Source organism: Thamnophis sirtalis, unplaced genomic scaffold (genome assembly GCF_051295495.1).
Source record: "Thamnophis sirtalis isolate CommonGarterSnake01/CBP01778 unplaced genomic scaffold, rThaSir2_p1.2 scaffold_9, whole genome shotgun sequence".
NCBI lineage: Eukaryota > Metazoa > Chordata > Lepidosauria > Squamata > Natricidae > Thamnophis > Thamnophis sirtalis.
In genome coordinates, this window is record NW_028261389.1 from 34,055,367 (window position 1) to 34,081,696 (window position 26,330).

Below are 26,330 nucleotides of genomic sequence, written 5' to 3' on the forward strand. Positions count from 1 at the left end.
CAGTATTTGGATAAAGGGGAAATCACTCCCATAACCCAAGGCCAGGTAAAGGCTATTTAAGGCTGCTTCAGGCATGGACTGAATGAAGTACATTAAATGTCACAAGCACATAGCCAAAACAAAAGAAGACTGCTGGAACATGTTTCTACTGCAATTAGACAAAGCAAGGAAAGATTGTTGGAAAAGTACCACTTGCAATCTCTCCTTGTAGCTTCCCCTTCCCTTGCAAAAAGCTCCGGTCAGCAATTTCCTAAGTTTCAACAGTGCGAGTTTGCAGTTATCAAACTTAATTCAGGAAGCATCTTTCCTCTTGTTCCCCATCTCTGACAGAGGGACTTTGCCTCAAACAAAGCTCCCAAATTTCCAGCCCCAGGAAACTGTGTCCCCCTCCCCCTGGGCCCTATTAGCATCTTTCCTTTGCTTTTATACAAAGAACAAATCGATTCGGTGTATTTGTGAACCATTAACCATTATCCTAAAATGTTTTATTTCGTTAAAAGATCAGTTTGGTGTTAAACACAAAAGAATCAGGAGGTATCTTCTCTAAGAGAGATTATATGTTTGCTCTTGCATTATTTCGATACTTCCAACGTGATCCTCGAGTCCCACGCGGAGTATTTTACAATACTCTGCGGATTAAATCAGAGAAGTGGCGCTGCCTTAAACCGAACAGCTAAGGCGCTTTTCCTATCTCTATGGCAACGACGCAGCTCGATTGCGCCCCCTAGCGTTAAACGTCGATTATTATTTTTTCATCAGTTCTCCGCTCAGCTGCTCAGAGCGACGCGGGCTCCGCGTGCGGCCTCTCCGTCACAAGGGAAGGGCAGTCGTGAGAACGCGAGAGGGCGCCGTTTGGGTCAGGCATGAGGTTAGATCCCAAAGGGACTGCAGAAGGCGCTCGCGGACTATTTTTTTGCACTGGTTTTTATTATCCTTTAAAAATATGTATATGTACGTTGCTGCTGTTCTGTTCCCAGCATTTTAAGATAATATTTTTTTATTATCGATTAAGAATTTGCTTCTGTGGGAAACAGCCCCACTTTACCCTACTTGTTGCTAGAAAAATGCATCAAGTATAGCAACTATCAATTTTACGTTGCAAAATTTAATCGCATTTTTCCAGAGCTATCAAACATAAATGAAATCAGACATTTTTAGCCCAGAAAGCAGCAAATGGTTGTACTATGAAATTTAGATGTCCTTTTTTTAAAAAAAGAAAGCCAGTTTGATTCATTTAAAAGTGCAAGATCCAAGGTGCAGAAAGAAGCATCTATCTGAGATCCAGTGATAAAAGTGATTTTAAAAAACCGAGGTTACAAGAAGCAAGACATCACCAAACGAAGACTAATACTTCAACTGCAAAGCTTGCAGTTCATCTTGGGCTTCAAGACCAATTGTAGAGTATAGAGGTCAGTGCTGATGGTTCGAAAGGAAAGCACCCTTCTCTCTGAATCCACTTCTCTCTGAATCCACTTTCAAAGTTCCAGAGTAAGGAGGGCTGCTTGATGGTTCTTCAAATATTTACTGGGCTGCAAAACAACTCTTACTGTAGAGGTAGATTTTATAGCTAGCAATGAAGGAAAAAGAGACCATCTCCCTTCAGTTCTGTTACCACAATCTTCTTCCTGCCCTTCACAAAGCACACAGTCTGCCTGCAAAAGAGGAGAATTAAATGCTACACTTCCATCCACAAAGCTGGAGAACAAATTTGGGGGATGTTCTGGATTTAAAAAAATGAACCAAGTTGTACAGTGCTAGCTGGCACTAAGGTTCTGCACTCCTAAAACAAGGTATTATATAATTCTCCAAGGCACCTGAGGGTAGAACAAGAAGCAATAGGTGGAAACTAAGCAAGGAGAGAAGCAACTTAGAACTGAGGAGAAATTTCCTGACAGTTAAAACAATTAATCAGTGGAACAGCTTGCCTCCAGAAGTTGTGAATGCTCCAACACTGGAAGTCTTTAAGAAGATGCTGGATAGCCATTTGTCTGAAATGGTATAGGTTTTCCTGCCTAGGCAGAGGGTTGGACTAGAAGATCTCCAAGGTCCCTTCCAATTCTGCTATTGTATTATTGTATAGTAATGTAAAATAAGGTATTAAATTATAGAAAGTAATAATCTGGAGCTAGAAACCTCTAAAGGTGATAAAGCCAAACCCAAAGCAAGGAATTCTATGAAGTATGATTCAGCCTTTCAAATTACTGCTTTGAATCTTTCAAGTTACTATTTGAACTCGTCTAGGATAGACAGGTGCTCACTTACCATTTTCTTCCCTATTTCAATTTGTGTTCCTAATCTGATTTTTGTGGTGCTGTTTTTGATAGGTTGGACTGTTTTATCCCTTTGCATCTGTCTTGACACAAAGGGATAAAACAGTCCAACCTATCAAAAACAGCACCACAAAAATCAGCTTAGGAACACAAATTGAAATAGGGAAGAAAATGGTAAGTGAGCACCTGTCTACCCTAGATGAGTTCCAATCACCAGGACCGGACGGATTACACCCCAGGGTTCTGAAGGAACTGGCAGACGAGATCTCAGAACCACTGAACTATATTTTTCAGAGATCCTGGAGCACCGGGGAACTGCCAGAGGACTGGAAAAGAGCTGATGTGGTTCCCATCTTCAAAAAAGGAAAAAAAAAATAGATCCAGGAACCTATAGACCTATCAGCCTGACATCAATACCAGGAAAGATTCTGGAAAAGATAACCAAGCAACGAATTAGCGAACACTTAGAAGTAAACAAAGTAATAACCAAAAGCCAACATGGGTTTGTCAAAAACAGATCATGCCAGACTAATCTTATTGCATTCTTTGACAAAGTGACAAAATTAGTGGACCAGAGGAATGCTGTTGATATAGTTTACTTGGACTTCAGTAAGGCATTTGATAAGATAGACCATAACTTACTACTAGATAAAGTAGAAGAATGTGGGTTGGACAGCATCACCACCAGATGGATTCGTAACTGGCTGACCAACCGCACTCAACGTGTAGTCCTCAATGGAACTGCATCTACATGGAGGGAAGTATGCAGTGGAGTATCCCAAGGTTCTGTTTTAGGCCCAGTACTCTTCAACATCTTCATCAATGATTTGGATGAGGCAATAAATGGGGAACTCATCAAATTTGCAGATGACACCAAGCTGGCAGGAATAGCCAACACTCCAGAAGACAGGCTTAAGATACAGAAGATCTTGACAATCTTGAAAATTGGGCACTATCTAATAAAATGAAATTCAATGGTGAAAAGAGTAAGGTTCTACATTTAGGTAAGAAAAACGAAATGCACAGGTACAGTATAGGTGGTACCTTCCTCAATAGTAGTAACTGTGAGAGGGATCTTGGAGTCCTAGTGGACAATCATTTAAATATGAGCCAGCAGTGTGCAGCAGCTGCCAAAAAAACCAACACAGCTCTAGGCTACATAAACAGAGGGATAGAATCAAGATCACGTGAAGTGTTAATACCACTTTATAATGCCTTGGTAAGGCCACACTTGGAATACTGCATCCAATTTTGGTCGTCACGATGAGTGCAGAGAAGAGCACAAAGATGATTTGGGGATTGGAGACTAAAACATATGAAGAACAGTTGCAGGAACTGGGTATGTCTAGTTTAATGAAAAGGACTAGGGGAGACATGATAGCAGTGTTCCAATATCTCAGGGGTTGCCACAAAGAAGAGGGAGTCAAACTATTCTCCAAGGCACCTGAGGGTAGAACAAGAAGCAATGGATGGAAACTGATCAAGGAGAGAAGCAACTTAGAACTAAGGAGAAATTTCCTGACAGTTAGAACAATTAATCAGTGGAACAGCTTGCCTCCAGAATGCCCCAACACTGGAAGTCTTTAAGAAGATGTTGGATAGCCATTTGTCTGGAACAGTATAGGGTTTCCTGCCTAGGCAGGGGGTTGGACTAGAAGACCTCCAAGGTCCCTTCCAACTCTGCTATTTTATTGCTTAAACCTCTGATGTTTTAAGACAACATTTTAGGGTATCCACCCTGGATTAAACACTTCTATAAAGCTCATTAAAGCACCATTCACCAGTCTAATGGCTGAAAACTACTATATACCAGAAAATTTCCTTCACCCTGCCTCACCTATCAGTATCCTGCCACTGAATTCTGAGTGTCCTTATTTACCATGGACAGGGCAAGTTAAGGAAAGTAATTAATAGATTCTCCTTTCTCCCCACCCCCCTCTATCTTCTTCCATTAGAAATCACTGCCAGCAGAAAAAAATACAGCAATCATTCCTTACATGGCATGGGTTAGGATTGGGAAGCAATCCTAGTTGGGATAGATTGTTCATCCAGCTGGTTTAGCTATCTTCAAATGTTATTCCAGACTTGCATAAACTCCTAGCAACAGACTATAGACACTAGGAGAGATGGCAGGATAAAAGGCCTAACTTCTCTTCCTCCAATCTCTCTAACTGCTTTGTCCTATAGCTACCATCATTGCAACTGCCCCTGAGTATCCATCAACTCAAGCTATTTTAAACAGCTTTAGTACAATTTTGAAAAGGCAAGAAACCCAAATTCCATAACAGTCCAGCACTGAGAGAGACAGGGTGGAGTGATTGTAACATGAAGCATTAGAGGGAAAGCTGCGGTGGTGGGTTTCAATTTTTTTTAGAACCTCTTCTGTAGGTGTGGCCTGCTTTGTGGGAGTGGCTTGCCGGCCATGTGATTGGGTGCGAGTGGCTTGGCAGTCATGTGACTGGGTGGGCATGGCCAACTTGTAAACTGTGGTGAAACTCACTTAACAACGCTCTTGCTTAGCAACCAAAATGTTGGCTCAGAAACTCTGGCATTTGAAGCATGCAAGTCTTAAAGCTGTCAAGTTAGTGTTCAAACTTGACAGTTTTAATACGTGGACTTCAACTCCCAGAATTTCTCTTCCAGTCATGTTGGCTCAGGAACTCTGGCATTGAAGTGTGCAAGTCTTAAAGCTGTCAAGTTACAAGACCCTTGCACCCCTAACCCTTTAGAAAAAAAACTCCAGGGGTATTCAAACTTGACAGCTTTAAGACTTTAAGGTTTAGATAGGACTCTTAGAGGCGGGCGGAGCGATTGGTGCGGATGGGCGGGGGGAGGAAGCTGGAACCGGTTCTAAACGGCACGGTAGATTTATTGAACCTCTTCTATAGAAGAGGTTGGAACTGGCAGGAACCCACCCCTGGAAAGCTGTCTCTCTTTTGCTTCATTCCAAGGCCTCATCACTTAATCAAGTACTATTTGAGGTGATCTAGATTTCTGAGCTATAGATAGATCAACTTGACAAACTGGCAAATATTGGACAGCTCTCAGTTTTTTTAAAAAAATGAATTCTCCTCCTGCTTAGAGATGAATAGTTCTGAGGAAATTGCACAAAAACTAGGGAGAAGCTGTGCCCATCCCAGAGTTAAGGGTAGAACTGGATTATAAACCTGGAACAGTTGTGGAAATGTTAAGCTATGTCAGATATAAATGAAGGTGAAGTCATGAGAAGATGGCAAAAAACATAAGATGGTGCACTTCCATATTGTGCTATGGTTAGATGTAAGTGTAAGTTGAGAAAGGTCCCCTGACTCAGTTTACAGATCTCTTAGACTTAAATTTTAGTATCTACATTTCCACAGAAAAAAATGGGACCAGCTGGTTTCATCTTGATCATTCATTTTTGTACTTATAATGATGTTTTAACTGCTGACAGGAAGCAGTTACAGAAAACAGAATCAATAGAAGCTTCAATGAAGAAAACATCCAGTTCAAAACACCAATATCATTGCCAATACTCATGTCAAAGTACAGAGTTACAAATACAGGAGAGCAGAAGTTCTGGACTGAGGAAAGTTAAATATTATTTAAATGTCCTTTTTTAATGAATTTTGCAAAAGTAATGTATGCAGTATTTCAAAAGTTTTAAAATGTTCAAAGCCATGAGAGCAGCACATTAATACTAGGAACTTTAAAACATTCATAATAAGTCAACCAACTAAAATCAACTCATTCAAAAGACTAATTTGAAGAGACATTTAAAATCTCATCTACAAAGCCAAACATTCATTTTAAGACAGGAAATTCAATTAGTAATTGGCTACCTTTGAAAAGGTATAATTGTGCTCATCAGTCCAATTGCTGCAAGTCAGACCCACATCAGACGTTTGAGCTTTGGTAAGAAATGTAGATTGAAGGAAGGATGGGCAAATACAAGACATGTTAGATGTTGGAGAAAGCTTTTTAGAGAAGTACAGGAGAATGCTAGTTTTGTTAGCAAAGGCTGAAAGGAAAGCTGAAAGTGTGTAAATGAAAAACTGATGTTATAGAAGTGGAGAAGTATGCATTTCAGAATCTTGTTAGTATGGTTATTTATTTAATCACCTTTATTATTTTTATAAACAACTCAAAATGGCAAACCTATCTAACACTCCTCCTCTTATTTCCCCCACAATGACCTCCCTGTGAACTGGTTAGGCTGAGAGAGAGTAACTGACCCAGTCACTCAGCCAGCTTTCCTATCTAAGAAGGAAACTAGAACTCAAGGTCTTTATCTTTCTAGCCCGGTAACCACTAGACCAAAGTGGCTGAAAAAAAATTTTTTTTTTAGGAATAGGAATAAGTTTATTTATAGGCCGCCCTTTTCCCTGAGGGGACTCAGGGCGGCTAACAACTTATAGGGAGGGGATACAAACAGTAACATATAACATAACACATAATTAAAAAATAAACAACATTCATTCAGCATTCGGGTGGGGGCGAATCAAATCTTTACCCCCAGGCCTGGCGGGATAGCCAGCTCTTGAGCCAAGGTGGCGCAGTGGTTAAATGCAGCACTGCAGGCTACTGCTAGATCAGCAGTTCAGCGGTTCAAATCTCACCGGCTCAGGGTTGACTCAGCCTTCCATCCTTCCGAGGTGGGAAAAATGAGGACCCAGATTGTTGGGGGCAATATGCTGACTCTCTGTAAACCGCTTAGAGAGGGCTGAAAGCCCTATGAAGCGGTATATAAGTCTACTGCTATTGCTATTGCGTGGAAGGTCTGAAGGGTGGTGAGGGTACAAATCTCCATGGGGAGATCGTTCCAGAGGGTCGGAGCTGCTACTGAAAAGGCAAATCTTTTGGCAAATCTTAAGATTAAAACTCTGTAATTTTCACCATTGCAGGAAATTGAAATGAATGTGATGTCAATTAGACCAGGGGTCTCCAACCTTGGCAACTTTAAGACTTGTGGACTTCAACTCCCAGAATTCCTCAGCCAGGAAGGTTGGAGACTCCTGAATTAGACTATCCCCACAACTCTGCTACTGGATTGATTAGCAGTGATAAATGTGATGTATTTGTTTCATTAGAACTGTTATCTTGATGAATCCATTTCTTCTTTATGTCTATGGAGATTCTCAATCATCCAGGTCATGGTTGTTCCCAAGGTGCTTTTTTTTTTCAAGAGGCAACTGGACTTTCTTGTTTCCTTTGAAGATGTTTCAGTACTCATCCAAGAAGTTTCTTCAGCTCTGAAGCCATGTTTTCTTTAGAAAATTTCCCCTTAAAAATAATAAGTCTTAGGAAAGAAAGATTGCTACCTTCTTCAAAAATAATATTAATGTGTTGAAAGTGTAGCATCCTGAAAACAACAAGGAAAATAAAAGTACACAATTATGAGAGCTGGTTATATGTGCAGCCTAGACAAGTGGAGGAGATAGAGTAAGAGGTTGCTCTGTTTTGTTTAAACTGAAGCAGTTAAGAGTCCTGTGTTGTTTCTTTTATTGTGTATGATGTCACTGTTATATTATTGGTATCATGCAGGATTATCCACCTGACAGGCTTCTGTGAGGTCATTGCCTGAGGTCATTCAAATCACATTGGTCAGTGATTTGAAGACTGATAATATTTCAACAAGATGAGCTGTCCTCTTCTAGTTCTTCCCCACTGAACTGTGTTTTCTTTTTCATCTCTTTCCAAGCAATCATCCCAAGCCAAATGGCAGGTTTTCTATTTATTTTATCTATGCTATCCCAAAGAAGTTATGTTTCATTATGGTTCAAATGCAAAACTAGTGTGATTTTTTGCTTCTGAACCTGTGAAATCATAAATATACAAATACGAAGTATTTCTAATGTCGCTTATTTAATAATACACACTTAATTATTGTAACACAGGGGGAAAAAATAAAGAAGGGATTTTAAAAAAAAAAGTAGGAGAAAGACCTAAAGAAAACAGAGAAAATAAGAGAACAGCTGGTATTATCTTCATAGTATAAAAATCTAAAGGGCATATAAAATGTACCTCTGATCAGGATTTTTTTCTCTCTACCATGTCAGGTATATATGTGAAATGTGTGTCCTACTGAACACCAGAGTCTGTGATTTCAAGACGACTATTGACAACTGCTGCAACTGGGTCCCTTAGGAATATCAAAGTAGGCCACCGAGGGTAGAAGATTGGTGATGGAACATATCCAGATGGAATAAATACGAAAACACAGGTAAAATAAATTCTTTATGTTCTTAAATTATTCCAGATTGGCATTTCCCTGTGAACAATATAATATATCAAACATCCTCTTATGAAAGGCCGCTACATTTTTCTTTTGTGATAATATTGGCAATTTCTATTTCTTAACCACAATTAAAATATGTTCAGTGTTTTTACTTTACTATTCCTTATTAACAGCATACTCATTTCTTACTTTCTTGTAGTAGAATATTTGTGTATTTCTTCAGATCTGAGATCAGTTGTATATTTAACTTACCATATAAACTAGATCTTTCAGCACCTTTCAATACTGTTGACCACAGTATTCTCTAGACCAGTTGAGAAGGTGGGAAGGATGATGTCCCGGGTTTTTGTGCGTTTCTCAGTGGGCAGGTTTCAGAAGATGGTTGTTGTGGATGGAGGGAAATCAGACCCTTGACCACTTCATGATGAAATGCATCAGGGTTTAGACTACATTCCTATCCTGTTAACATCTACATAAAATTTCTGGGATAAGTCATTTGCCAGTTTGGGGTGAAATCTCATCATGGTGGCACAGTGATTAGAATGCAGTATTGCAGGCTAACTCTGCTTACTGCCAGAGGTTTGATCTTCACCAGCTCAAGTTTGATTCAGCCTTCCATCCTTCCAAGATCAGCAAAATGAGGTCCCAGATTGTTGGGGGCAATATGTTGACTCTGTAAACTGCTTAGGGAGAGTTGTAAAGTACCATGAAGTACAATTATAAGTGCAATTGCTATTGATATAATATACTGGTGTTATCTAGTTACTGTATACACCTTCACCCAAGACCCATTGGGAGATGTGGTAGAAGTTATGACCTGAAATGAAGAAATACAATCTGTCTCAATCCAAAGAGGCACAGAGGCTGTTTATTCAGAAGTTGAATAATGCCAAGGTTATACCATCTTTGATTCTTGATGGGGTGATGCTCCCCCCAAAAGTGCAGGCTTGCAATGAGCAGGACTTCCTGGACTAACTGCTCCTCTTCAAAGAGCAGGTGGATGAAATGTTTTGAAGGGCATTTGCACAGCTTTGACTGTTCCACAGGATGATCTGAAGATTGTCACTCATACCTTCTCATCTCTTGATCAGATAATTATAATCCATAACACCTGGGGTTACTCTTAAATATCACTCCTGGAGTGGTTATCTGGTCCAGAATGTAATAACACATGTGTTCATTAGTCAGACATGATAGAGCTACATTAGTTCTCTGTTATATGTTTCCAAGTAGATTCCAAATGCAATTCAAGGTATAAATCCCTATATACCTGAGGACCTGGGTAACTTACAGGTGCCTTTTCCCCAATAGTTTTTTTTGCTATCCTACCTGAACAACTAGGGATAGCCTACAAATGGCCCCCATTTACCAGAGAGTATAGTGAGAGAGGCCCCAATGGAAGGCATTACCTGTAGCAGTTCATTCCGCTGCACTAGCTTGCCCCCAAAATAGAGATGTCCACCATCATCATGGTCTTCTAGAAGCAGGTGCAAATGTGACTCTTTTTAAGGGCCTTTGTGTTTAATTGTAATAGTGACAGCCCTTTTTACAAATTTATAATTTTTAGTTGTGTTCTTTTTATTATTTTAATCATTTTATTTTTATTTTGTACCTTCTTTTCAGTCTATAAATTCTGTAAACTTCCTAAAATCTGGTCAGTTTCTGGTGATTAGATACATTTCATAAATAAATACAGATAGTACCCTGTTTACAATTGGTTGCTTAGCAACCATTCGAAATTACAAAGGAACACCCCCCCCCAAGGTTACTTATGACCAGAAATCAAAATTCCAATGGCCACCCCCATCCCCAGTAATCATATCACATTTTGGACATTTAGCAACCAGCCCAAATATACAGCCATTCGCAGTGTCCCCCCCCCACCAATGCATGTGCAGCAGAGACCCGAAAACCAGCTGGCTGGTGGGAGGCGCATGCGCATGCATGGTGAAGCTTTGCTGGGGCAACGGCTCGCATGCCCACAGAGAGGGCTCTGCATGCCACCTGTGGCACTCATGCCATAGATTTGCCATCACGGCCCTAGACAATCTGTTTTTAACTTATTTATATATTATCATTACTAAATATTAAGTAGTGAGCTACTCAAATATTGGGATAACACTAAATTTCTCTGGGTGACAAAAATCAAAGGTAATTGTGAAGGTCACCAGAAAGATCTTTTAAACTGGGTAAATTGCAGCTAATGACAAATATTATGCAATTGAATTAAGAAGCACACCACTACCACCATTTTTTCCATATACATTTATTGAGTCTGAGCTGTCTGTAACTGAGAAAAAGATCTTGCAGTCATGATTTCTACCTCCCTGAAAACAGCTTATCGATCAATGGCAGCTGAAAAAAAGGCAAATTCCATGCTAGGGATTGAAAATAGAACATCAGAAATTGTAATCCCCTTTATGCAACTCTGCAGTACATCTGCAAATTTACTATATAGTACATTACAGTACACCAGATATACAATTCTGATAGCCCCATTTGAAAAAAGTACAGAAGAAGGCCACCAATATTATCCTGGGGTTGTGGGCTGGGTTGAAAGGACGTTGAACACTCTCTCATAAAGAAAGCTAGAACATTGCCCCCACCCGAATGATGAATGAATGTTGCTTACTATTTTACTTCTATGTATTGTTTGTGTCTATTGTCTGTATACCCCCTCCCTTCATTTTATGTAAGCCGCCCTGAGTCCCCTTAGGGAAAAGGGCGGCCTATAAATATTAATAAATACTAAAATACTAAACATTTGGGACTGTTTTGCTTGAAGAAAAGTCACCTGAGGATGGAAGGCATGACTGAGGGGTATAATATTACGTGTGGCAGGGAGGAAGCTTTTCTCCCTGTCTCAGAACACTCCGCCCAATGAAACTGTCTGGAAGAAGTTTTAGAATAGGTAACAGTAAGCATTTCTTTACAAAGAATATATTAACCTGTGAAATTCATTACCACAAAATGTGATGATTGCAATTAATTTGAATTGCTTAAAAGGGAATAGGATAAATTCACAGAAGAAAATAGCAATAGCACTTAGATTTACATACCATCCCCAGCACTCTCTGAGAAGTTTCAATGTCAACATGTTGCCCCCAACAATCTGGGTCCTCATTTTACCAACCTCGGAAGAATGGAAATCTAGGTCAACTTTGAGCGCTGTCAGGATCAAACTCCAGGCTGTGGGCAGAGTTTGCCTGCAATACTGAATTGTAACCACTGTGTCATCAAGGGTCTTTGACATGTCTGTCAAGAATAATTAGTCTTGTTGGCAATCTCATCCCTGCAAATACCAGATTCAAAGGAACAAAGACAAGAGAGAGGGAATATTTCCTATATGCAAGGCCCTCAAAGCATCCAGTTGGCCACGTTGGAGAAAAAAGATGGACTTGGCCTGATCAAAGAGGGCTATTCATATTTTTTAACCATTCAAATAAAATATATCTCATGTGTCCAAGCTTCAGGGTTTGACAATATATTGTATTAGCTCCAAGTATGGAAATACATCATAAATATTTTGAGTACAGCCTAGTCATCATAAAATATATATTGCCCCTGGTTTCATAAATTTAAACAAATGATTTTCTTCCATTAAATATTGTTTTGATTTGAATTTCAGTGTGACATATCCTTTTATAGAAATGCAGTCCATTTTTTGTGGAGGAGGAAAGGAGGAGAAGCTAGTCAAGGCCAGCCGCGATATGTATGACTGTGTCTACATTTTTGTTTCTTCTACCAACACTGCATTCCGAATGCTCAACGAATTGCTTGGAAGTAAATTAGCCATAATTACAGTACGGGAAAACCTTAGCATCAAGGAAAATCTTCAGCTTCTACAGAGTGCTCTGAAAGAGATGCAGATGCTAGTAGACTTGAAAAACAAAGATTTCCAGGAAAAAGTTGAAGTTAATTTGTATTCTCAACTTATTCTGCCAGACCTTTCCACTGATGAAAAAATCAGGCTTATAAAAGATATATATCATCAATATAATGGCACTTTTGAAAATATCTGTGGTCCCATTTGTGCTGTTATAATTAAGCATGGTAATTTCCTTGAAACGCTTGAGATTGCTCTTCGGAATTTAGTGAATACGCCCGTGCTGTCTCTTCAAGTGAGTGAGCTTCTCATGACCAAAGAAGAAATTGCTAAAGCACTTCCAGACTTCAGTCCCTGTTCATCTAAAAGTTCACCACCAGTCAAACAGAAAGCCCACAGTTTTTCTGTTCCCAATTCTTTTTCACTTACTAGATTCATGCGGATAATTCATTGTAGACACACATCTAAGGATTCCGTTCACATGGCTGCAGAAATCATGGCAGAAGCTGTTCAGACTTTGAGACCATCTTGTGAACATTTCCAAAGATTTATTAAGGTGGCTGACGAGTATGTCACATTGATCATTGACAAAAGGCAATAAACCAGAAGGCAATTGCTCAGCTTTTATAAATTTACTTCTGTTTACCCAGCAAGAAATAAAATTAAATTAAAAAAGGAGAAAACTTCTGATTGCAGTATCTGTATTCTCATCTACAGTTCAAACATGTTAATATTTTTGTATATAATATCAGTGCCAACAAAGGCATAGGTATATGGTTTGGCTCTTATTCAAAATTCCCCTTAATAACTTTGAAGAGTTTTTTTTTATCAATTCCCTTGAAATGGCCTTATCCTCCTTTACTAATTCTTTCCTGTGCTGCTACCTCTCTTCTACTGCTTAGCTTTTTTTTACTGTATATTTGTGGTCTTCCTTTCTTCATCACATTTCCATTTTTCTCCTTTTAATAATTATCCTCATTTTTCAATTCCAGTTAATTCAACTTTATTCAATTATAAATAATAATTTGACAAAGGAAGTCCACTTAGCCTCTTCTTCCTTCTCACTCCATGTTTCTTTTCCCAAAGTAAACATACTCAGCATCTTGATTCCATAGTATTTGTTTTTGCCTGGGAATTCCCATCGTTCTCATATATTTAAATTGTCTGACAAATAATTCCCTCTCCAGTTCTAGACAGAATAGAGGTAAATATCTCAGCATCAAGACACAAAATGAATCTGATTTTGTTCTTCTAAGCAAATTCAAGCGAATGGTTCAAGAAGATAGGCTGAATCCTTTTTGTTCAACAATTGTTTAAGAAATGTAGTCTTCAGTCTTTTAGTCTTAGCAAATACACCAGAACCTGGAGTTCAGGGAGGAGCGGGGGGGAGTTGTGGTTAGGAGGTAACTAGTATATACATTTCTAATGCAACCCAATGAAGAGAGAATGTATTGGCTACTACATTCCCTACCAGTAATTGAAGTTGCTAAATGTGTTTTCATAGAAACCACCACCTACAGCACATTAAATTAAGAAAAGTCTCATCATAGAAAAATCTTCCTCCCCTCCTTTTCTTATCAATACCATTATCAATACAATCATGCCATTGAAATCCTTCTTCCTCCTTTATGCCAATTGTATTTCCATGATAATTTTTTTAACCTCTACTTATTGGTCATTGCTCAAGGTTGTTTTTTACCAACTTCCAACTGTGTTTCATTAAGAGAAATTGACAAATTGAATGAAGACAAGACATTAGAAATATAATCGAATTAAGTGGTTCTTCCTCATTAATCTATTGTCCTTATATTAGTGTATTTTAAAGCAGATTTTTGTTGCAATCCTATGCAGTGTTTCCTAGTGGATATTCTGCTGGACATAATTCTTAATAAACATCTGTGTACTGGGCACAGAGATACCACATGATTAAGAATATTCCAGATGTTTGCCCCTTATACTCAGATGAGTGCAATAGCCATAATCACATATCTTCTACATTAGAAATGTAAGAAGAATATTTTAAACTAAATCCATATTTCCGCATTCTTCCTTAATCATTAAATGAAATAATCAAATGTTGTCAGCAAAATAGCAATAATAAAGAGAACAAAAAACCAAAACAAGCCTTTACATTTGCATCACTATATTCTAATTCCTTGTCAGGAACATGTTTAATCCCATTACAATTAAGAACTATATTATCAGCATAGTTGAGGAATATGTTTCTTTGAAATGCGTGCATTGTACATGAGAATTTTGTATTATTTTTTTTTAATTTCAAATGCTTCTGTGATCAGGACAAAAACGTAAGTGTGCATTGATCAATTGATATAAAAACGTATGAAATGATTTAAGAAAAACCTTGTTAACAATACCCTCCTATCACATCGCAGTTTGAAATATGAGAACATTCACCATAACATCTCTTTCTAGAATTACAAATTTTACCATTAGATTGCCCCTCAACTTCCCTCAACTTCCAATTACCTTAATAATTTTTTGCCTTCCCTTTCCAAGAAATGTCATTTATGTTTCAAGAAATACTGGAATTTATAGAATTACTAGCAGACCTTGCTAGTACTTACTTGGTCCTCAGAAAAAAGACAGTACTTATTTCTTATCTTTAAAGTGAATATGTTGCTGTTAAACTCTTGTTAGTAAAATAGAAACAAGATGCTATTTTTATTTTTCTTAAGCTCCCCTGCACCAGTCACTCTTTGCTCTCGCAGATGTCCCAGTTGGATGAGAAATGACTATATTCATATGCTTCCAAAGTAACGGCGATATGCTGTAGGAAATCCCACTATTTCAGAGTAGTGGTTACAGGGTGTATAATGCTCACACTGTTCTTGCTTCAGCTCCATCGGGGACTTGAACATTTCATAGTACCTGAAGAAAAGGGAGAAGATCAGAGGAAGAAGCAGCAATAGTGTGAAACTATGCTGGAGGCTTGAGTCCATAGCCTTGCACTGTATCCCTTCCTTAAATCTTAATGTGAATGATACCATTTCCTTTAAAATGAGGTAAGCCAATCTTTCTATATTTGTGCCACCTCATTCTGCTGAGCAGGCTAAGAGAAGAGGTTAGACAGCTATTGCTAAGCCTTTACACACTGCCCCATTAGTGTAGCATCATGAATCCAACTCCCGAGTTTTCTCATTCCAGGCTTCCCAATTCATTTAATTATATTCAGAGATAAACAATTGATGGGTAGGCAGGGGTGGATTCCTGCCAGTTCTAACCTCTTCTATAGAAGAGGTTCCACAAATCTACCGTGATGTTTAGAACTGGTTCCAGCTCCCTCCCCCCGCCCATCTGCACCACGCTTGCCCCACCCACCACTCACTGATTGGCTGGCTCACCAATCGCCCAGCCCACCTTTAAGAGTCCTATCTAAACTTTAAAGTCTTAAAGCTGTCAAGTTTGAACATCCCTGGGGTATTTTTTCTAAAGGGTAAGGGTGCAAGGGTTTTGTAACTTGACAGCTTTAAGACTTGCACACTTCAATGCCAGAGTTCCTGAGCCAACATAACTGGAGGAGGAATTCTGGGAGTTGAAGTCCACAAGTCTTAAAGCTGTCAAGTTTAAACACCCCTGGGGGGGGGTTCTAAAGAGTTAGGGGCACAAGGGTCTTGTAACTTGACAGCTTTAAGACTTGCGTGCTTCAAATGCCAAAGTTTCTGAGCCAACATTTTGGTTGCTAAGCAAGAGTATTGTTAAGTGAGTTTCACCACATTTTACAAGTTGGCCATGCCCTCCCAGTCACATGACTGCTAAGTCACCCCCCACCCAGTCACATGGCCGGCAAGCCACTCCCACTCGGTCACATAGCCGGCAAGCCACTCCCACAAAGCATGCCACACCTACAGAAGAGGTTCTAAAAAAATTTGAAACCCACCACTGTGGGTAGATGATCTGCTGCCACTAAATGGGTTTTACTAATAAACACATTACTGCGTTTGTTATACCTGTATTCACCAATAATTTACAAAGAAATTATGTAATATATGCAATTTTTTCTCAGTAACTGTTTCTTAAAAACAATAACACCTTTAAAACAGTATTATTCCCTGGAGAAACAAAGGGGAGTTTAACTTTATTTCTGCCAATCATTTTTACATTTAAACTACAACAACCTCTCTGGTAGATTTTAGCCACACATTTATAAACATTTAACTACAAGTTAGTATAGATGGGGAATCAGTTTGAGAGTAAGTTATAGGTTTTGGGGTTTTTTTTTTAAAGTTGATGGATGGGAGTCTTAATGGGTATTTTTTATACCTGGAGTTGGGTTTAAATAAGTTTAATTTATGTTTTAATAAATTTAAAAATAGTACTTTAAAATTAGCTACCAAATTTATGGCCAAGGAAGAGAAATTTAAGAGAAATTCTTCAAGAACTCCACCAGGGAGTAGACATAGTGCCACTCCTGAAAAAATGGGGCAAAAATGGGGCAAAAATGTACTGGATGTCTTCTTTTGGGGAAATGCAAGAAGTTGACGGTTTTGGAATTACTGGAGAGAGATTTGCACAATGAAAAATAAAATATTCACACACAGCCTTCAATGCTTCAGAATTAAATAAGTGCAAGAACACAGAGCTCTCTTATCTAGGAGAATTGCTTCAAAGTTATTTGCTCCTTTGAAATAATTTCTAAAGCAAATTTTCTTTCAGCAAATTGGAATTTGGCAGAAAAAAATATTTTCCTGGTAAGAAATAACACCAATTTGCAGTTTATTTTTTTCTTAACTCTCTAAGGCTGATTCAGTGTTATGATGCCACTGAAAAAAATGATTGAATACTATACGGTGGAGAAAGAAATCTACTTAAATTAAAACAAAATGGTGACATGTAGGGATTAGAAACAGAGTGGCCAGAAAATTAGTGGTTACCCCAAAAAGTAGAACCTTGAGACACCAAAAATAAGGGAGCCCAGGTAAGCCTAAGTGAGGGATATTGGAGGAAGAACATGAGTTTCTGTAACTTGGGTAAGTGAAGAGCAAAAAATTCATATAAATCTAATAAACCAAACCAAACCAACCAGATTAAAGCTGCAAAAGAAACTGTATTTATCCCCAGAACCATAGCAGAAGCAAGATGTTACAATGCTACAGGAGATACAGGATCATAACACTCTAGATTTGAGTGTCTAGAACAGCTATTGGAAGGAACATGAGGTTTGTTGGCTGATGAGAAGAACCTTAGTCTTGAATGTAAGTAATAAAATAAGTAAGTCATCTTTGTGATCCGTTTCAGTAGTCCAGAAGCCAGAATATATATACGTTTCTCCAGCCACTACAGAAGCAAAACCATAAAATATGATAATCATAACATTTAAACATATTCTTGCCCTTTATTTATTTCATACATTCAGCACCTTCATGAGATTGTAACAGCTGTGTGCCATCTGCTAAAATGTATGCAATGAGTCCATATGTATTTATCCCGATACACGCCAAATAAAGACTTCTGAAACACTACATCAGTTACACTGGATATCACCTTAAAAGCACTTTCTCCTCCCCGCAATGATATTTAAATTAGCCTTGTTAAAGCAAAGAAGAATTCATTTATTTCCAGTAGCTATAGAATCACACATGCTGGCATTTCAATGCTTTTCATAATCTTTGCATTCATCTTTTCTCAGTTACATTGAGAATTAATAATTAACACATATCTGCATTACCTTTCAGAATATGGGTAAGCCCTCTTCTGTCTTCTAATAAAGGTATTTGCTTTTTCTTGACCAATTTTAATCCCTGTTGTAAATAAAATACATTTTAAAAATGAGAAAACAGTCTTAAATGCCAAGCACAAAATAATTTCTGAAGTTAAAATTACTCTCATGCTCTAGATTGGGGTAGCAAACCTGTAGCCCTAGAAATTCCAGTTGCTTTTTGTGCAAGGACACACAGCCAGTGGCAAAAACTGTCTGCCCAATTGTACCTTTTTGGACCCTCCTTACCCACTTTTTAGGAATAAGCTACATAAATGACACATTGGCATTTGCAGGCAATAGCAAATAAATGTCAGCAGTAGCCAGGATATCCAGAGCAGTGCAGCTAGCAGCATGGCAACTAGAAGAGTGTGTTGTGGCCACAACAGCAAGGTGGTGGCATCTGGACAAGATTGTTGTCGATAAGACATTCAAGGAGGCCAAGACACTACCATCGAAACCTCTCAGGTGAGTCAGAGCACTGGCATTAAAGAGGTCTGTATGAGGGCAGAGGGCCAGCTGTGCTCCAATGAAGCTGGGGCATCCACAATCATGTGGAATATGCTGACAGGTAATCGCAGCACAGGGCACTGCAGACAAAGGCCCAGATGATGGGCATCCACAATAGCATTATAAGTCTAACCCACCTCACAAGTTTGTTGTGGAAAAAACAGGATGAGGAAAGGGCATACTTGCTGCCTTTTGTAAAAGATGTTATTACATCTTTTTGTAAATTACAGCGAGGTAGGTAGGTAGGTAGGTAGGTAGGTAGCAGTGGTGGGATTCAGCCAGTTCGCACCTATCCGGGAGAACCGGTTGGTAACTTTCTAAGCAGTTCGGAGAACCGGTTGTTGGAAGAAATATCATTTTGTTTTTTTCCACTTTGCAGGGTTAATCCTGTAAGGAAGGCAGGAATGAAACATTCTGGGGTTGTTTCTAGCCTAATCTTTATTGCCCTGCTTACAGAAACTGCCTCTCCAGTTAACCCTTATTACCATTGTAACAACTAAGACGAAGTGCCCATCGACCTAAGTGACATTGACTTGGCCACGCCCACATGATCACATGACCACCAAGGCAGAGAACTGGTTGGTAAATTATCTGAATCCCACCACTGGTTGGTTGGTTGGTTGGTTGGTTGGTTGGTTGGTTGGTTGGTTGGTTGGTTGGTTGGTTGGTTGGTAGGTAGGTAGGTAGGTAGGTAGGTAGGTAGGTAGGTAGGTAGGTAGGTAGGTAGGTAGATTAGATGGATGGATGGATGGATGGATGGATGGATGGATGGATGGATGGATAGATAGATAGATAGATAGATAGATAGATAGATAGATAGATAGATAGATAGATAGATAGATAGATAGATGATAGATAGATAGATAGATAGATGATAGATAGATAGATAGATAGATAGATAGATAGATAGATAGATGATAGATAGATAGATAGATAGATAGATAGATAGATAGATAGATAGATAGATAGATAGAATTCTGCCAAGAGATTATTAGAGGCCCAGAGCAGCAGCTGAAGTTGGCACAAGCAAAGCACAGAAAAAAAGAATTGTTAATCCCTCAAGGCTTCTACCCAGGAGCAAAGTCTAGCATCATTATCCCTTAGAAGCCCAGAGCAGCAAAGAGAAATCTGCCTGAATCTCTCCCAGTAATAGAAGATATCAAGAACCAGGTAAGTGACTTTGGACAGAGTTGTGTGGTGTGGGAAACAGTTGTATGTGGTCATGTAAAGAACTATAAAGGATATTAGACTATAGGAATAGGACAGCCTTGTATCAAGCTGCTTGGGCATGCAAAAATGAATAGAAGCATAGCATAAATAAAACAATAAAAATAAAACACTAGAGAAAAATTATTGACACAGGTGATAGGATATTAAAGATTAAATGCTAAGTAGAGTAGGAAATAAGGAACAAACAAGGTGTAACTTTTGCACTTTGTAAATGTTTGATAATTAAAAAATCTTGTTTATAGGAATTATCTCACTTTCTATTTAGTTTAGAACCTCCTCTAAACTGAACGTATGAAACCCTGAGTTCCCTTTTTCTGGCTTGCTGCTGAAAACTAAAGATAGACTCCTGTCTTTTTGAAGTAGGAAGCAGGTGAAAGCTACGGTTTAAATGGTAAAATAGAAGTAGCAATTAAAAAATAAAACTCCTGAAACATCTCCTATCCAACTCTGCTTACATGAATGTTGTGGCCCTTAGCTCCAAAGTACAAAGTATATTCCTCTGCAAGCAAACATTAGGCTTGCAAAGCCTTCCCCAGATGGGGAGTTTGGTCAGAGGACATTGACTGAAAGAAAGCCCTGCAGTTCTGTTCAAAGCTCCAACTTCTCACAGTCCAACTATCTATCCAGGGATATGATTATGATAGAATACCATTTCTACATTCAAGAAACAGGAATTCTCTGAAAACCTATGAAGAATTTATTAGTATGAAAAATAGGATCAAGACTGATTATTTGGTGATATGGAGCTTCTATAAAGTCCAGATATAAAGGATTGGCAAGTGGTAGTGATTTAGGGCTTCAATATGGCCCATTTATTGGGCAACATGTCTTCTCCGAAAGGAAATGTAAATACAGTGGTTCTGTCTAGCAGTCATCATTGTGAAAACATTCCCTGAACCAGAGAATTCAAAAATTACATTAATATGCCTTGTCATATTAGTGTTCAGTGTTGTACACTAGAGGTAGTCCTCAACTTACCGCTATTCACTTAGTGACCATTTAAAGTTACAGTGGCAGTGAAAAATGTGACTTACAATCAGTCCCCCCACTTAGAATCACCACAGCATGTCCCCACAGCACATGATCAAAATCTGATTGCTTGGCACTCAGCATGTATTTACAATGGTACCATGTCCTGAGGTCTTGTGATCACGATTTAGGACCTTCTGACAAGTAAAATCAATGGGGAAATCCATATTAGCTTAAAGACCATATGATTCAATTAACAATTGCAGTGATTCTCTTAACAACCATTGCAAAAAAAGATTCTAAAATTGGGAGCAACTCACATAACAACAGCCCTGCTTAACAATGGAAAACCGGGACTCAATTATCATTATAAATTGAGGACTACCTGTATCTTGTGTCATACATGAAATATCAGGAATCACTGAGTATCACAGATAAAGGTCTAATATTCTGCATTGTCAATGAATTGCTGAGACCTTTCAATAGAAAAAAAATGCCAGTGATATTTTGGAGGAGAAAAATCATTTAAATTCTGTTGAATGGCCAAAGAAAATGTATGCCAAATGCTTCTCTTTTCCCCTCCTTTTAAAGATGGAGACATCGTGTGAGATCTTGTATGATAGACTTAGATCAGCCTTCATTAAACAGTATTTGAGGAAGCAACTCTAATCCACAAAATTTATGCTACAATAAATCAGGTAGGTGCTAGGAGAGTTATTTTGCTTTAACAGTCTGACTTGGCCACCACGTTCTGAGAACTTTTCTTAGTTTTTGCCAGACTATCTGGCAAAAATATTCCTATGTGTCTAGCCAACAGGACATGTATTCATCGGGGGACTAATAGGCAAATGGAGTACGTGCCAGGTCCCTTTTAACACCTAAAAGAGATGTGTGTTAAGCTAGCTACTAGGGACCACAAGCTTTCCTGTAAAGTTTCTCCATGTTATTTGGCTCTCTGAAAATTCAAAAATTACAAACAGTAGTAATATTTGTCACCATAATTGGTAAACACATGGAAAATGAAGGAACCCTTAACTTTCCCCCATCTAGTTCAAGGGTTTGCTAATGTATTGGAAGAAGGGAAACTTTCCCCCAATTGAGTCCCATCATTCTCAGATAGTTTGCATTGTCATCCCTTTCTCAATAAGTTGCCAGTGTCTTTTCTAAAGAGATGGATAAAAAAACAGTCATCAAATGAACAATAAATAAACAAATACCCATGGAGGTGGTATCTAATCTAATCTAATCTAATCTAATCTAGTCTAATCTAATTCTAATCTATCTATCTATCTATCTATCTATCATCTATCTATCTATCTATCTATCTATCTATCTATCTATCTATCTATCTATCTATCTATCTATCTATCTATCTATCTATCACCTCTATCTTTTACCCATACACACACCAGATCTATTAGGATTTGTAATGGGGAATTACTTACCTTCATCCAAAGCGTTGGATGAAGCTTTAAAAAAAGACAAGATAGTATGAGATATCTAGTATAACTCAGAGACATTGTATCCCTATTCATTTAGGCACAACACATAAAACACACAAGTACTTGTTTTTACATTAAAAATATTGGCAAAATTGTTGTCTAAACAATTTTTAAACAATATTTAAAATATACTCAGAAAAAGTTTTAGCAGTTTACATTTTTCAGGGCTTTCTAATTAAGCCTATTTGTGCAAATTATATGAGATGCTTGCTTTCTTCTGTATTCTAAATTTTAAAACTGAAGAATTATGAAAAGGGACATGAAAAAGAATTTGTTTTCTTTTATACATTGCCACAAAAATTCTATTCAATCTGTCAAACTCATTTTTTTTTTAAAAAAATTCTATTTTAAAACGTCAGGAAAAAAGGGATTTGGATATAATTTCATTGTGAATGTTATCTTGACACTAAATAATCTGAACACATCAGGTTCTTTTTTCCTCATATATAAGAGAAAAAGACTGCTCAAATGATGATGGGATGTATGCTCATTCATCATTTGTACTGAGGACTGTGTATCGCTTTTCTTAAGTGAGAAAGTCAAGGCTTCTTTCAGATTTATTATAGCAGATCTCATATTAAGGATCCAACTGCTAATACCAAGATACGCATGAAGAAATACTGTAGGTCTGAGGCATGTCACAGAATTAGAGAAGATCACAGCCTAAATGTCATATTCCCTTACCTCCTTCACAACAACAGGGGACTGTCAGCAGCAACGCAAACAGCAGAAGCATCAGGAGTTTCATCATATATTCTCCTTTTCCTAATAATTTTTCTCGGTTGCTTGACCTTCTCCTGAAAGGTCCAGTAACTTCTTACAAGCTTTTGCCTTTCGGCTACTGCTTATATTCTGTGACTACATATATCAGGCCCACAGCCAAGACATCTCTGGCCCTCTCTTTCTTGAGTCCTGGTTCTAATTCAAAATTTTTCATTTGGACTAAAAAGCCCACATCTGGTTCTGGCAGTCATTTGCACATTTGCCTGAAGCCAAAAGCTCTTGACATTTTCAGAGAATTTCAAGGACTCCCACAAAAGTATTTAGAACAAAAAGCAAAGGACAAACTTGTTGCTGAAAAATAACAATTCATTCCAAATGGGCAGAAGATACAAATAGTTGAGGATCCAAAGCTTCCTGGGGTTTGTGGGATGTAAGAAAGTTTGCAGTAACAAAATGTTCAAGCCTTTGCCATTTTGAGGGCCCATGATTTCACTGCTAAATAGTGAACGAGGAGATATTGCATCAACAAATTATTGTCAGGTTTAATTTTAAAAATTGTACCAAAAAAAGGGAGTGGGGGAGAAGTGAGAAACAGAAAATAATCTGGAAATGCCTCCACAGCTGCCATTATTGCCTCATGAACCTAGGAGTCTGCTATTCTAAGCCAAGCCTTTGCTTCCTTCAGCTCAACAGAGGAAACCATGGAGAATTGCAGCATGCTTTATTTGTATAATATGCTACACCAAAAAGCCCAAGTACACAGCATCATCTTATATACACAATTTTGGTCATCTTTAGTTTTGTAAATGTAACTCTTAACCAAATTCAACTCCACTAATTTGCCCTTACAGAAAACAAATGTGTAACTTGCCTCAGGATTGGAAATTCTGATTTCCCTACATTAAAAACTATGACATTTTTTAGGCGTGGTAGAAATGTTAACATAACACTCTGGTCAAAGGCACACAAGCAACATCCGCTGGTTGGATGTCAGAAAGTACATGTTCCTCTGGTATTCAGATTTGGATGTTGTGTGGATATTGCCTAAGTATCATGATGCACTGGGACTTAACCAGTGGTGGGTTTCAAAAATTGTTCAAACCTACTCTGTGGGTGTGGCCTCCTTTGTGGGGGTGGCTTGCCGCCCATGTGACCGGATGGGAGTGGCTTGTCGCCCATGTGATGGGATATGAAGATGCTGACGACACTTGTCAGAACCACCTTAAATTACCTCACACACACAGCACTGGCATGCATAAGAATATGATATAAACTTGTTTTTTAAAAGGCATCTTTGGTTTGCGTTAAAACAACTTCAAGACATGCAATGTTCTGATTGTACCACAAACGCAGTAGTCATCCTTACCTTTCACAGAGGCACTGAGTTTTATAAATATGAGCATGATAGTGTAGAATAATCATATCCAAGGACCAGTGGTGGTTTTCAAAAAATTTTGGAACTCTTCTGTAGGTGTGGCCTACTTTTCGGGTCCACTGGTGGAACCTCTTCTAACCGGTTTGGTAGATTTGACGAACCGGTTCTACTGAATAGGTGCGAACTAGTAGGAACCCACCTCTGGACTTAACTCAGCTGCTGAGCCTTACAGTGTACCTGTACTAGCTACACTGTTCAAGAAGGTACATTGATGAATCTGAAGAGAATGCTTTATTTATAAATAAAAAAATTTAGGTCTACTTTTAAGTCCACTGAAACTGATTCACAAGCAGGGATATAGAGTTGGCAGCTTTAACATTCTAATCTTCTTTTTAAAAATAAAATCATATTTATTACTTTAGAGATAACAATTAAAAACTATTCTCCAAAGTTAGTTTTATATGCAATAAAAATGCATTCCAGCCTTGAATGGGGAAAAAAATTGCTGTAGTTAACGTTTCTTCCAATGCTATTTTTTGTCTTTTTTAACTAATTCAGAACGTCTAACCTTTGTTCTTTCAGTGACTCCTTTTTTTTTGGACAGTAGACACTGTAAGGATATAATCTGAGACAATAAGCAGATCCACACTGTCTCCTTGGCTCATCGACAATACACTATTCACCACTTCCTGAATGTCGAAATGGATGATACATGTCACCTTTCATAGTGAAAGCAGTTTGTTTTATTCCAGTAGCTGCTCTGGCCCCAGTTGGTTGCAGGATCTCGCATACCTTCTCTCTTCTAGGGACTGATTGAACATAGCAATGAAAGAATACCTATTCCCTCTTGTTTTGATTGTAGTAACATCTGAATTACAATGGCACTGTTGAAAACAATCAAAAGAAAAAATAAATAAAAAGGGCATGTATTAGAAAAAGAAGATAAGGGTGTAGGGGAGAGGGAAGACATTCACTTATGTGAACATCCGGGAAATCAAGGGATTATTTGATTGTGCCATCAAATTAGGGTTGACTCTTAGCAACCACATAAATCAATTTTTCTCCAGGACCAAAAAAAAGAAAAAAAGAAGGGGGTATTAGGGCATTAGAAAGGAGGAAATAATCCCTAAAAGGAAAAACTATTTTTTTCCATGCATGGCTGAGAAGGGCAAGAAATAAGATAACAATCTATCAAGTCTTGCATAAACTGCATTGAATACCCAGTCTGTTGCTAATCAGTGGTTGAATTCAAATTTTTTACTACCGGTCCTGTGGGCGTGGCTTGGTGGGCATGACGGGAAGAATATTGTAAAATCTCCATTCCCTCTCCACTCCAGGGTAAAGTTACTGTAAAATCAGCTGGGACTCAGGAGGCAGAGAATAGATGGGGATGGGGCAGTCAGAGGTGGTATTTACCAGTTCTCTGAACTACTTAAAATTTCCGCTACTGGTTCTTCAAAACTGGTCAGAACCTGCTGAATACCACCTCTGTTGAAATTGGTTTAAGAAACAGATTGGAACAGATAGGAGAGAAGCAACTTAAACTACAATGTAGATTGCTCAGAGATGGTTAACTGGTTGGGTAAAATCTTTCCCCTAAGAAATGTTATACGGCTCAGACAGCCTTTGCAAAATTTTATCAAACCATGGTTTTAAAAAAAATGCTCATAGTTTTAACACTTTGGAAAGAGGAAAAGTAAGGTGAATGAGAATAATTTTACTGAAATATATTGTATCATTTAGTATTATCGGAGGGGGGGATACCATACCATATAGTTGGTAAGGATTAGGAAACCAAGAACATTCATTGATGGGTCCCGACAGTTAGAGATCATTTTCAAATAGTTCCAATGAGAAAGCTTCTATGAAGCATGTGCTTCTGTGTAGCTTCCAGTTCAGAAGAAAGAGAGAATATTGAGAATTTTCTGAAAGGGCTAAGGAAGAGGTCAAGTTTCCTTTTGGAAATCTGAGAGGAGAGAGATCATATTGGTG

General features: G+C 38.3%; 2 protein-coding genes across 4 annotated transcripts; one reads left to right on the top strand and one right to left on the bottom strand.

Annotated features, from left to right (window-relative positions):
• Nucleotides 1–823: 823 nt before the first annotated feature.
• CUNH12orf60 (chromosome unknown C12orf60 homolog) lies at nucleotides 824–25,170 on the top strand. 3 transcript variants are annotated; one of them, XR_015697733.1, is made up of 5 exons: nucleotides 885–951; nucleotides 8,309–8,472; nucleotides 17,393–17,526; nucleotides 21,330–21,436; nucleotides 24,921–25,170. XR_015697733.1 is itself a non-coding variant. In XM_087723279.1 (3 exons), the coding sequence occupies exon 3, from the start codon at nucleotides 12,138–12,140 to the stop codon at nucleotides 12,912–12,914; it is 777 nt and encodes a 258-aa protein (XP_087579405.1). In that variant the 5' UTR covers nucleotides 824–868; nucleotides 8,309–8,472; nucleotides 12,116–12,137; the 3' UTR covers nucleotides 12,915–12,996. The 3 variants fall into 3 exon arrangements, 2 of the variants coding, with proteins under 2 accessions (XP_087579405.1, XP_087579404.1); XM_087723279.1 differs by lacking the exons at nucleotides 885–951; nucleotides 17,393–17,526; nucleotides 21,330–21,436; nucleotides 24,921–25,170 and adding exons at nucleotides 824–868; nucleotides 12,116–12,996; XM_087723278.1 differs by lacking the exons at nucleotides 17,393–17,526; nucleotides 21,330–21,436; nucleotides 24,921–25,170 and adding an exon at nucleotides 12,116–12,996.
• Nucleotides 14,440–23,068, bottom strand: LOC106537937 (osteocalcin-like). Its single transcript, XM_014052240.2, has 4 exons — nucleotides 22,925–23,068; nucleotides 22,184–22,207; nucleotides 18,000–18,072; nucleotides 14,440–15,202 (listed from the first exon to the last, which is right to left on the bottom strand). Exons 1-4 carry the CDS (start codon nucleotides 22,989–22,991, stop codon nucleotides 15,073–15,075), a joined length of 294 nt encoding a protein of 97 aa, XP_013907715.2. The 5' UTR covers nucleotides 22,992–23,068; the 3' UTR covers nucleotides 14,440–15,072.
• Nucleotides 25,171–26,330: the final 1,160 nt, after the last annotated feature.